The sequence below is a fragment of the Schistocerca nitens genome, chromosome 4, assembly GCF_023898315.1.
Source record: "Schistocerca nitens isolate TAMUIC-IGC-003100 chromosome 4, iqSchNite1.1, whole genome shotgun sequence".
In the NCBI taxonomy this organism is placed as follows: Eukaryota; Metazoa; Arthropoda; class Insecta; order Orthoptera; family Acrididae; genus Schistocerca; species Schistocerca nitens.
The window spans coordinates 227,825,544-227,839,565 of record NC_064617.1 but is presented as its reverse complement, the minus strand read 5'-3'; the positions used below and the strand labels follow the sequence as shown (position 1 = coordinate 227,839,565).

Genomic DNA, 14,022 nt, shown 5'->3' with positions numbered 1-14,022 from the left:
CAACGCAGCTCACAGTTAGAGCCCATAAAGCTGACTGTCGAAAGTTTCTAAACTATTCGACCAAAGCATTTCAATCACTTTAGCAGCAATCAACACGCCGCTCATGAACACTTCCGTCCTCGGCGATCTCTCAAAGCTGTTTCCAGCCAATACGGCCACCGCCATTATATAGACGAGATTTTACGTTGCCAAAATCACTAAGTTACACTCAGCGTAATGCTGCTACACATATAACACATCAACTAAGCCTACACTCTCACCAGATTACCCGTAGTGACATTAGAGTTTTGCTATGGACCTTGGTTTTCGCGTTATTTAGATTCTAATCAGTCAGTTTACTTATCCATATTTGATGTTATCTGTTACGAAACACAATGAAAGTTACACGTTTACAAGTAGCTATGTCTCATAATGTCGTTAGATTTATTGATTTGTAATTTATTTTGCACTAAAATATGTTTTGTCGTCTTCGGAATTAACAACTCATTCTCTTAACTAAATATGTACACGTTAATAAAAATCCTGAAACTGTATATTGCTGTTCAGGCCCCATTTGTCGACACAGATTTTTTTAAAATTCACTTAAAGCGTTTAGAAGTTACTAATTTTTAAAGTTAATAGAAATATTAAAATCTTACATCTTCGATATCCAAGTCCTATTCTGTCTATCGAGTGAGCGTTTAGATGCTCATTCTAGTGCCGTTTTTATCTTTGATTTGGTGTCGTTGCCTATTTTGTAACTTTATTAGTTTGAATTTTCCATATTTTGTGGCAGTGATATAATTTTCCGCGCCATGCTGTCACCTCACACCACAGACAGCTAGCAACGACCAAGCTCCCGGGGATATGAGATGTTAGAAATATCGAGCAGCTTTGTTTATAATGTCATTATGTAGACTATGTTATCATTTCAGAGTTCTATAACTCGTTCCTCAAACATCCTTATTGTTGTTGTTGAGTGCGAAGGCTTGTTTCTCACTAAACTTTGAAACAAAAAACACTACATGCAGTTCAGAACTTGCAAGGGGTGTCCCACGAGTATATGCCTAACATACGATGGCAAGCAGATAGAAGAAGCGGACAGTGTTGAATTCTTGGGATTAGAGCTTGATAATAAATTCAACTGGGAGGAGCACACCACAGAACTGCTGAAGCGTCTTAACAAATCTGTATTTGCAATGCGAATTATGTCAGACATAGGGGATACAAAAATGAAAAAGCTGGCATACTATGCTTACTTTCGTTCCATAATGTCATTTGGGATTTTTTTTTGGGGGTAATTCATCAAGCCAAGCTAAAGTTTTCCGGGGACAAAAACGTGCAATAAGAGTTATATGTGGCGTGAACTCAAGAACATCTTGCAGAAGCCTGTTTAGGGAAGTAGGGATACTAACTACTGCTTCCCAATATATTTATTGCTTAATGAAATTTTTCATTAAAAATATATCACTTTTTCAAACCAACAGCTCAATTCATGGAATCAGTGCTAGAAATAAGAATAATCTTCACAAGGATTTAAAGTCACTTACTCTTGTACAAAAAGATGTGCGTTATTGAGGAACACACATTTTCAATAACTTCCCAGCAGCCATAAAAAGCTTAACAGCCAATGAAATTCAGTTTAAGAGAAGCCTAAAGGAGTTATTGGTGGCCAACTCCTTCTACTCCACTGATGACTTTCTCAGTAGAACCACCTGTATATATATATCAGTGCATTAATGAGATATTAGTAAATGAGTGTTTGTAAAATGATTCTTTCATATAGTGTTCATTAAAAAAATGACGATCATTCCACTTAGGACCTCTGGAAGGTACATTAGCTTATTTGTTTCAGTTGTAAATATTCTCATGTATTATTGTTTTTCTGACATGTTCTACATCCTGGAGGACCTCCTCACTACGGATCAATTGTAATGAAAGTAAATCTAATCTAAAATAATCTAATGCAGCTTTCTATGCTGCTATATCTATTCTGTGCAGGTCTCTTCATCTCCAAATTATTACTGCAACTTACATCCATTTCAAGTTCTTACTGAAATCTGTGTGCCGGCCAGTGCGGGCGAGCGGTTCTAGGCGCTTCAGTCTGGAACCGTGCGACCGCTATGGTCGCAGGTTCGAATCCTGCCTCGGGCATGGATGTGTGTGATGTCGTTAGGTTAGTTAGGTTTAAGTAGTTCTAAGTTCTAGGGGACTGATGACCTCAGATGTTAAGTCCCATAGTGCTCAGAGCCATTTGAACCATTTTTTGCAATGTGTGTGGCCCTGCTCAGTTTTTCCCCCACACTTCTCCAAATACAAAACTGATGAATCCTTGATGGCTAAGAATGTGTCCAATCAACGGATCCCTTCATTTATTCTAGTTTCTCACGAATTTGTTTTCGCGCCAATTGTATTCACTACTTCCTCATTCGTTACAGGATCTAAACATCCAATGTCCAGCATTCTTCCGTAGTGCCGAATTTCAAAAGCTTCTAGTCTCTTCTTGTATGAACTGAGAATCGTCCACTTTTCGCTTTCGTACAAGCTTACAGTCCAGACAAATACCTTAAGAAAAAGCTTCATGACCCTTAAATTTGTATTCGAATGTTAAAATATCTCATTTCATATCCTCTGTACATCGGCTTTCAACAGTTATTTTACTGTCCAAATAGCAAAAGTCATCTACTACTTTTAGTGTCTCATTTCCTACTCTAATTTCCTCAGCATCGCCTTATTTAATTGAACTACGTTCCATTTCTCTTTTTTTCCTTTCGTTAATGATCATCGTACTCGTTTATCCTCCTTTCAAGATACTATCCATTCCCCTCAACTGCTCTTCCAAATCCTTTGTTGTCTCTGATACAATTACAGTGTCGTCAGCAAACCTCAAAGTTTTTATTTGTTTTTTATTGCTTCTCCCTGAACTTTAATTCATTTCCCAGTTTTTTTGTTTGGTTTCCTTTACTCCATGCTCAATTTAAGGACTGAATAACATCAGGGATAGGCTACAACCATGTCTCTCGTCCTTCTCGAACACTGCTTCCGTTTCATGGCCTTCGACTCATAACTGCTGCCTGGTTTCTGTTCAGCTTGCATATCACCTTCAACTCCCTGCATTTTACCCCTGATACTTTCATAATTCCAAAGAGTTTAGTCCAGTCAACATTATCAAAAGTCTTCTCCAGATCTACGAATGCTATAAATGTAGGCTGGCCTTTCTTTATCTTGTAAGATAAGTCATAGGGTCAGTATTGCCTCGTGTGTTCCTACATTTATCGAGAACACAAATTGATTTTCGTCGAGTTCGGCTTCTACTATTTTTTATCCTTTCGTAAATAATTCCTGTCAGTGTTTTGCCCCATGGCTTATTAAACTCAGTGCGGTTCTCTCCACACCTGTCGCCACTTTCTTTCTTTGGAAGTGAGATTATTACATTATTCTTGAAATATGAGGGTATTTCCCCTGTCGCATACACTTTGTACACAGGTGGAACAGTTCTGTCATGGCTGGCTCTCCTAAGGTCTTCAGTAGGATGTGAGGGCCTTGTTTCGACTTAGGTCTTTCAGTACTCTGTCAAATTCTTCTGTCAGTATCACATTTCTTATTGTATCTTCTACTTCCTCTTTCCTTTCTATAAAGTTCATATACCTTGTATAGTCCCTGTCTTATCACAATTCCCTTCTTTGTTAGTATTGGTTTTCCATCTGAGCTCTTGATATTAATTTAGGTGTTTCTCTTTTGTACAAAGGTCTCCTCAGTTTTGTTATACGCGGTATCTATGTGCCCACAGCGCTATAGCTTTCCATATCCTTACATTTATCCTCTAGCCGCCCCTGCATAGTTATTTTGCACTTTCTGTCAGTCTCATTTTTAGACTTCTGTATTCCATTCGGCTGCTTAATTTGCTCAATTTTTATATTTTCTTCTTTCATCAGTTAAGTTCAGTATCTCCTGTGATATCCCATGCTTTCTATTAGGTCTTGTATTTTTACCGTTTTCGTCGCATACTGCCTCCAATTTTTCTTCTCTCGAAGCTCCCCATTCGTCCTCTACTGTGTTTTCCTTCTTTCGGACAATCGTTGCCTATTGTTCCCTTTGAAACTCTCAAAAACTTTTGGTTCTTTCAGCTTATCCAGGTACGATCTCCTTAATTTACTACCTTTATGCAATTTCTTCAGTTTAAATTTAATAATAAATTAATCTATTAATTGATTGATTGGTTGATTAAGGTCAGATTCCACATCTGCCCTTGGAGACGTCTTACAGTTTAGAATTTGGTTCCTATATCTCTGCCTAGCACTATTAATTGAACAGCATGGATGTGTGTGATGTCCTTAGGTTAGTTAGATTTAAGTAGTTCTAAGTTCAAGGGAACTGATGCTCTCAGATAATAAGTCCCATAGTGCTCAGAGCCATTTGAACCATTTGGAAAGACTGGCTGTTAAAATGGAAAATACAGTGTGATGCTGAATACAAACTACTCTTCAGCTACCCGTTTTTGAAATACACTAAGTATTGTCAGCAACGAATCTTACCTTAAGCACCATGAAAGTTACTAAGATCAACTGGAGCTTCCGTCCAAACCTCCTGTTGTGTAATTTTATACTTAATTGCTGTTGCAGTCGGTGTGCCCTGGTACACGATCTGACAAAATATCAGTCTTGGATACGTACTTACATAAACTTAACAACAGAGTGAGATCCATTTCTTCTTATGGCATTCTACGTACAACACATGTAGCTTCATCACTGAGTATGAATCAGCTCTGTGAATCAATGCCACAAAGAAAATTCTTGTACTTTCTTCATCACAACTGTTGACTGCAATAGAGACGTAGGGCATATAAAGACAAAGGGTCTTTACTTTGCATGTCTCGATGATTCACAAAATGTGATTCCTTATATGACATTACATACTCTGCCTTCAGAATAAGATGGGAATGGAAGGGTACTCGGAGATAGAGCAAAAAACTTTCCTAAAGCTCAAAACATCGTGCGAATTAATAAATTATGCTTTGTCTAAAAGTCATTTAATGTTAACACAAGCTCAGACACACGTGCATGGGACCATGCAATCCTGTCAGATGAATTTTAAGGTCATGGAAGAATAGTCGAACAAAATATCGATCGGATCCAAATCTTATCGCACAAACCCCTTTTTCTTTTCAAAAGCTCCATGTATCTTTGCGATGCTTCGAGTCACATGAAACATCCCAAAACGAACCATGCGATGTTGTTAAGCGTCTTTTTCCTATATTGAGCCACTTTGCAGTATATCCATCACCGTGATGCGCTGTTGTCATCAGTTGTATTCCAAACTATACTGTACCCTCTACTCTCCTCTATTCTCACACGTTTAATGGAATGAGTGGTAGACATTACAAATGGTTCAAATGGCTCTGAGCACTATGGGACTTAACGTCTGAGGTCATCAGTCCCCTAGAACATAGAACTACTTAAACCTAACTAACCTAAGGACATCACACACATCCATGCCCGAGGCAGGATTCGAACCTGCGACCGAGCGGTCGCGCGGTTCCAGACTGAAGCGCCTAGAACAGCTCGGCCACTCCGGCCGGCAGTAGACATTAGAGCAAAGTTTCTCATTACTTGGCGTAGGTATTCTTCTAAAAATTTATAGCATTCGTAAGCACGGGGATATGCTGAAAAGTAATGCCTCTGAATTTTTTATATGAAAATCTCTAAACTTTTTTAAATAAAACAGACTTCAATAACATTCTGCTTATTTATTTTGATGCCTACATATTTATTTCTCAACACAGTCGCACTGGCGACGATCGCATCTCTCCTAATGGGAGCACAGTTTGTTGACACCGTCAACATTCATTATTTGACTATGTTGAAGGAGCCACAATCTCATGTTTGCTTGCACTGCTTTTGGGGACAGATTAAAATCGGATGGGGGCAAGTCGGGACTGTATCGAGGATCATCGATGACAGCGAACCCCAGGCGTCAGATTGTTCTAGATGTTGCAGTGCTCGTGTATGGTCTGGCGTTTTAATACTCAAGCATGTCTGGAGGGTTAGAAACTCTTTTACAACAAACATTTTCTCACGCACTGGCGTAGTTACGTTACACACCGCTATGTTACACGCTACAAATCGGAGTCCTCTAGAAGCAGAGTTCCAATTTGCGCGAGCGAAGCGCCAAATTCGGCCGATTCATATGCGTATGTGCAACACAACCGATATTGAGAACGGAATAAAAATTCGGATGCATTTCTTTTCAGCACGCTCCCGTACAATCTGATATCTATTTTAATATGTTATTCATCACATTTCCTGTAGAATTAAGTTCACCTAGTTGGTTTAATCCCCCGTAAACGGTAACTGCCGAAGACAAAATGTAAAAGTTGCTACCAAATGGAGATGATAATCACTTTATCACTATTCCCTGACATGTTGTGTTTCATTTAGGGGAGCTATCATTGAGAAGCTATTCAACTGTTTCAATCCGTTTTTAAGTACGTCAGTTAAGTAAAATCATCATTTTTCCTGTATTATTGTTAGAATTTATTATATTAAGGAACATGGCGTTTCATATATTGTACAATACACATATAAACTCATTACTGTGCAATACACTTATAAATTGTACAGAAATGCGAATTATGATAAAATCCATACTATCGCATCTGACTAGCTTTTCAAAAATTGGATCCAACTGTGAGCAGTAAACTATTGAAGTGTAAAGTGCTTCACAAATATGTATCAGTGGCAGAATATAAATTTACAATCGCATATGTATTGTATTATTTTTTCTGATGTTCAATGTAATTTCAATAAAATAATTCAAACTAGTTCTTCTATAGGGAAGCTGTCATTAACAGAACACCCATAGTTATTCTGTACGACACGTTTGTTTGTTTAATTACAAGCTCACTATTGTTCTACATGCAGGAAAAGGTAAACTTTTATCTACTATGTTCTAAGATAATTTTTTGAAAAGCTTTGCTTACTTTCGACTTTTCATGGTTATTTTTATTTCCTCCGCGAGTATACTTTTTTGTAACTAGACATCACAAACGTTACTAATCAACGCTTTCTGTATTATTTGCGTATGGCCAATGGCATCATCCTTTTAGGCATTTCACCTCCATTATATTCTCCTTCCTTCCTTTCCACACTACATTATTCGACCGTCTGCTTCATCTAATAGAAATATATTTTCTTATGTCAAAAGCGTTAGTGTATGGATATATTTGAATACAGGATAAAGTAGAGAGGGAAGAACAGATGGAGTACACACGCAAAGTCGTTATTTATTGCATTAAATCTTTAATTATTCATCATTCTCGATGAAAGATATTTGCATAAAGTATTTTTCTGCCTATCAAAGTATTGGGATTGTAAGGAATACTTTATCTGTATTTATTTGTTCAGTAACCTAGCCAGTTACCATTGCATCCGAGAATAAAGAACTTGTGGAACTTACTGAAGGATTTAAAAACGTGTCTCAAACCAATACTTTTGCATTTCACAGCCAGTGCACATACCCTTTGACTCAGCCAGAGAGAGCCCAGAATTTCCTGCGGAAGGTAATTACTTGTGATCGATTCTCGCTCAGGCACAGTGCTATCTGTAAATTGGAAAATTAATTATGGTTGAATACATAGACTGAGTCGCGAAAGTATATTAATTTGGTGAAATGAAGGCAACAGATTATTCAGAACTGAAAGATCATCATGGGTTCGTCAGAAAATAGCAATGAGATATTGGTGGTTATCAGGTATTAACCCGAGGGTCTGCTTTAGTGCCGGCCGAAGTGGCCGTGCGGCTCTAGGCGCTACAGTCTGGAACCGAGCGACAGCTACGGTCGCAGGTTCGAATCCTGCCTCGGGCATGGATGTGTGTGACGTACTTAGGTTAGTTAGGTTTAATTAGTTCTAAGTTCTAGGCGACTGATGACCTCAGAAGCTAAGTCGCATAGTGCTCAGAACCATTTGAACCATTTCTGCTTTAGTTTAACCTAACGGCAAATAAACTGAGCGCCTCACAACGAAATAATACTCTCACTTTTGAAACTTTCACTCCTGTGCAGGTTTCATACGGGAATTACACACCCGTATCGGCTTGAACATCTTTTAGAGCTGTGCTGCTGTGACGAAACACATTATTTACTCCTTGAAATAACTGGACGAACCTTGTGCAATTGTTCTAGTGACGCCCTCAGCACGATCCTGTCGGCGCTCTACGCCAAGCTGCTGGTGGTGATCGGCATAGCTATGCCCATAACGGAGGTGCTCTCTGCAGAGGTGCATGCAAACTACTTCCAGGTGAGTATTTCGGGCTGACTACATGTTACTATACGCCAAGACCTTTTCAACGCGAGAGAGAATTACAGCTTTCCTGTCGTTTCACAAGTGTGCCAATGACGAACTCAAGAAGAGGGTCTGTGCATTATAGGACGCAGATTACTTGTAGAATACACTAAAAGTATGAGGTCGCTTTATTTCTACAATTCTTCAAGTTGAAGCTACTTGGCAATACATAAAAGTCCATGTTATATGAATGATTTTAAGGTTACTTCAGTCTGAAACTGAGCAAACTGTTAAACGTGCTTTGCCTCAACTTACTATGGAGCATTAGAAGTGCTAATCATTCGCATCATGTTAGCACACCCTGTTGTACAAAACGAAAGGATGAGAGTAACTTTACGTGTTGCGTCACTGACAAGCATCAAAGCTCGATGAGACTTGGAACATGCTTAGAAAGAACTGTTACTGTGGAGTACAGAAGGCAACTGAAATAAACACAGACTCAGACTGACGGAAACCACACTTTTATTCAAAGACAATAATTATAATCAACTCATCGCGATTTATGATGTTCACTTGGACGTTAAAAAATGTAAGACATGGTTCTTGATAGTGTTTGTGGCGTGTGTAACAATCATGGACGGCAATGCATTCTCTACAACGTGCTCCCATGTTGACCACAAGTTGGTAAGGACTGCTTGTGGTAGGGCGTTCCATTCTTTGACCAGAAAAGTTGACTACTGGTGGATGGTCTTTGGTGCTCCAATACGGCTTCTCCTCTCGCCCCCCCCTCCCCCCCAAAAAAAAACCGTGTTCAAAGATTTGGAAGTGAGCACACAGTACATCCATGATCCATGCTGCATTATGCCTCCCCACACCTTAACTCGTGATGATCAGCCTGGACAGGGTTTCTGGATGCATTACGTGTCCTGATATGGAGAGAGGTGGGAACACGTAATGGACCCGGGAACATTTTCGAACATGATGGTTTTGGTGGTCCAGATGTTATGGTGTGGGGAGACAACATTGCATGGGCCTACTGAATAACAAATTTTTGAACAAGATCCTCCTCTCGCGGATGCATTTGGCCCTGACGTCATTTTTATGGATCGCAATGTGTGATGGAATCGAACAGCCGCATGTGAAGGAACTCTTGCAGCGAAGGGATGTTTGTCGAATAGATTGACCTGCCCGTCCTCCCGACTTAAATACCACCGAGCACGTGTGGGTTGCATTGTGTAGCCGTATCGCAGAACACCCACATGTTCCAAGGACCATCCAGCTACTGACACCCAGCTTTTGAAGGAATGGAACGCCTTACTACCACCACTCCTTACCAACCTTGTGGCCGGCATCGGAGCACGTTGCAGATAACTGGTGGATGGTCGTTGGAACATGCGGACGTTCTGCGATACGTCTACACAATGCATTCCACACGTGATCAATGGTAATTAAGTCGGATGAACGGGCAGGTCCGTATTTATAGAGTTCCAGAGGGATTTTGACACCGTATCCCACAGTCGGCTTGTAATCAAATTGTGTGCTTATGGAATATCGTCTCAGTTATGCGACTGGATTCGTGATTTCATGTCAGGGAGGTCCCAGTTCGTGGATTATTGACGGAAAGTCATCGGGTAAAGCAAAAGCGATTTCTGACGTTCCCCAAGGTCGTATTATAGGCCCTCGGCTGTTCCTTATCTACGTATATAAACGATGCAGGAGACAATATGAGCAGCCGTCTTAGGCTGTTTGCAGATTATACTGTCGTTTATCGTCCGGTGAAGTCATCAGAAGATCAAAACAAATTGTAATACGATTTAGAAACGATGTCTGTATGGTACGAAAATTGACAATTGACCCTAAATATGCCGGCCGGTGTGGCCGAGCGGTTCTAGGCGCTTCAGTCTGGAACCGCGCGACTACTACGGTCTCAGGTTCGATTCCTGACTCGGGCATGGCTGTATGTCATGTCCTTAGGTTAGTTAGGTTTAAGTAGTTCTAAGTTCTAGGGGACTGATGACTTGAGATATTAAGTCCCATAGTGCTCAGAGCCATTTGAACCATTTTTGAACCCTAAATAATGAAAAGTGTGAGGTCATCTACACGAATGCTACAAGGAATCCGTTAAACATCCGTTACACCATAAATCAATCAAACCTGAAGGCCGTAAATCCAACTAAATACCTGTGAATCACAATTAAGAACAACTTAAATTGCAAAGAACATACAGAAAATGTTGTAGGGAAGACGAACCAAAGACTGAGTTTTATTGGCAGAGCCCTTAGAAGATGCAACATATCTACTCAAGAGACTGTCTGTACTATTATTGCCCCTCCTCTTTTGGAGTTCTTCTGCGCGGTGTGGGATCGTTACCAGACAGACTTCATGGAGTCCATGGAGAAAGGTCAAAGGAGGGCAGCACGTTTTGTATTATCGAGAAATAAGGGAGAGTGCCATGGACATGATACAGAATTTGGGGTAGACATCATGCAGTGGGACCTTCTCGTGAAATTTCGATCACCAACTTTCTCCTCGGAATGTGAATTTTTTTTTCTTTTTTTTTTTTTTTTTGACGGCGACCTTCATAGAGAGAAACAATCATCATAACAAAGTAAAGAAAATCAGAGTTCGCAAGGGAAAATATAGGTGTTCGTTTTCCCCGCGCGCCTGTACGAGAATGGAATGACAGATAGAGTTATTGTGAAGCTGGTTTGATGAACCGTCTGCCAGACACATAAGTTGAGTTGCAGAGTAGCCACGTAGATGTAGGTAATATATATGTAGAGCATGTATTGTCGTCTGTAGTGATCACACACCCTATTGCTGTAGCTTCAGTGTACTTATTGATTTGGAATATAAGTGTTACAACCGATCGCCTTATTGGGTCTTTCTTTCAGTTACCTTCCGTACTTTACTGTAGCAGTTCGTTGTACGTGTGGCCCAAGTTTCACCGAGCTACGTTACTTTTCGGTGACCCATCATACGGAAGTTACTTTCCTTAAGGTTTACACACCAATGTATTTTGTTTTCTGAAGCGGTGTCAGTTTACATGTAGTCCTGTATGGTCATTACTTAGTTGCTGCCCCTCTGTTATGGTATCTTGGGTGTACAGTTCTCTTACAGCAGGATGAGATCACCACTATAACGTGTAACTTTTCAAGTATGGCTTTCTACTTGTTGGTGGCTATTTGTAACAATTAGTAACTAACTACATGAAACTTCCGAGTTTGCAGTTCCTATGTATTCAGAAGTGTACGCCACATTCAAAACATTTATACAATCTTTCCATTGTAGATCATCCATATGTTAACCAAACCAACATTTAAAAACATTAAGAATGTAAGAATCTTGCATTATGATTGAACAAATCACTGAATAGTATGCCTATCCACTGCTGTGAGTATAGAACAACACAACATCTCTTAAGTCATTTCTCTAAGTACGATAGTACGTCAGCCTAACAACAGTAGTACACATACAAAATAAACATCTGCAGTTTTGTAGCTCGAGGTAATATGAATATGTGCAAAGTGAATGGACATTCACTTTTCCCTAAATCAACTAGGTAATGTCTGAACGTTACCATAGAAATGATAAGGTTTACCTGTTCTATAGTGAAAATGTAGCTGTACTATGCAATGCAATTACAGTCATTTGCAAAAAGATGGGCTAGAAGAAATCACGCTGTTTTCGATATTACTTAAATAAATTTTTCTAAGAGCTAAGCGAGCATGCCAGGTGGCAGCAAATCAAATGTTAGTAATCGTATCACACGAGGTGCAATCTGTGTCCGGAAAATTTTAGCTTAGACATCTTTTGAATAGGCAGGTGGAATGTGAACGATCCGTAACGAATAACTTCAAAGTTGTTGTGATTCGTTTTCGTATTAATTAGTGGAATTTGAGACCGTGAACATGTATGTATTGCTGATCATTGTTGTTAACAACAACAGTAGGTTTGGATATAGAGTAGAAAGCTCATAAAACGAACACTTTAGATAAAATTTCCTTTTACATGTCGTACCTTAAAAAGAAAAGGGCAAACAGTGATGTGATCCTTCACTGAGTTGATGCATATTACGAAATGCTTAAACCCGCAATGCTCTGATAACCAAAATGCAAATTTCAATATTGAAAACGCTAAAACTGAAAACGCTGTCTAACCGAGACATTCCGTGTTCTGCATCGCAAGCGCAAGGGAATGCATAGCCAGATATTACCTTGCTCGATATTTTCCAAGCTGCAGCAACTGCATTCCAAAATGAAGTCTCCACAACAGCGCTGACCAAATTAATACGTCTGACTTTATCTACGCTCGACAAAGAAATGCTCACAAGCGCTTACTGACTGCTCGACAATAATATAAACTTTGGAATCCAAAGACTACACATGCACTCAGGAAATACACTTTCTTTGGTAAACATTAAAAACAAAATTGCCATCTCTCGTTATATAGAAACACTAAAATCATTTATTCCCAAAATTTCCACGTCTATCTCTTTAATTACGGTATGATAACAATGTTGATATAGACATTCAGCAATTTGGCGTGATTGGTTGCTCCTTCTGACATGTTCTTTTTGAAGTCTTTTAACATTTTTATAAACCATTCATACATTCGATGCATTGCAACTCTGTCATACAGTGCATACACTATGTGATTAAAAGTTTCCGACCACCTGGCTGAAAATTACTTACAAGTTCGTGGCGCCATACATCGGTATTTCTGGAATTGAACCCTTAGCCTTGATGACAGCTTCCACTCTCGCAGGCATACGTTCAATCAGGTGCTGAAAGGTTTCTTGGGGAATGGCAGCCCATTCTTCAAGGAGTGCTGCACTGACTTAAGGTATCGATGTCGGTCGATGAGGCCTGGCACGAAGTCGGCGTTCCAAAACATGCCAAAGGTGTTCTATATGATTCAGTTCATGACTCTGTTCAGGCCAGTCCATTACAGTGATGTTTTTGTCGTGTAACCACTTCGCCACAGGCCGTGCGTTATGAACAGGAGCTCTATCGTGTTGAAAGATGCAATCGCCATCCACGAATTGCTCTTCAACAGTGGGAAGGAAGAAGGTGCTTAAAACATCAATGTAGGCCTGTGCTGTGATAGTCCCGCGCAAAACAAGGGGTGCAAGCCCCCACCATGAAAAACACGACCACACCATAACACCACCGCCTCCGAATTTTACTCTTGGCACTACGCACGCTGGCAGATGATTTTCACCGGGCATTGTCCACACCCACACCCGTTTGCCACTTTGTGTACCGCGATTCGTCACTCCACAAAACGTTTTTCAACTGTTCAATCGTCCAATGTTTACGTTCCTTACACCAAGCGAGGCGTCTTTTGACATTTACCGGCGTAATGTGTGACTTATGAGCAGCCGCTCGACAATGAAATCCAAGTTTTCTCACCTCCCTCTTAACTGTCATAGTACTTGCAGTGAATCCTGATGCAGATTGCAATTCCTGTGTGATGGTATGGATAGATGTCTGCCTGTTACTCATTACGACCCTCTTCAACTGTCGGCAGTCTCTGTCAGACAAGAGACGAGGGCAGCCTGTATGCTTTTGTGCTGTACGTGTCCCTTCACGTTTCCACTTCACTATCACATCGGATCTAGGTACGTTTAGGAGTGTGGAAATCTTGCGTACATACACAGTATGACACAAGTGACACCTAATCACCTGGCACGTTCGAAGTCCGTGAGTTCCGCGGAGCGCTCCATTCTGCTCTCTCTCGATGTCTAATGACTACTGAGG

The 14,022-nt window shown here is 40.2% G+C and overlaps 1 protein-coding gene across 1 annotated transcript in view; it reads left to right on the top strand.

Annotated features, from left to right (window-relative positions):
- The window catches only part of LOC126252227 (proton channel OtopLc-like), a 136,916-nt gene that overhangs the window by 13,941 nt on the left and 108,953 nt on the right, over nt 1-14,022 (top strand). Inside the window, exon 4 of the mRNA XM_049953099.1 lies at nt 8,161-8,275. Within this exon, the coding sequence (XP_049809056.1) occupies nt 8,161-8,275 (115 nt within the window). The remainder of the gene's footprint in view (nt 1-8,160; nt 8,276-14,022) is intronic.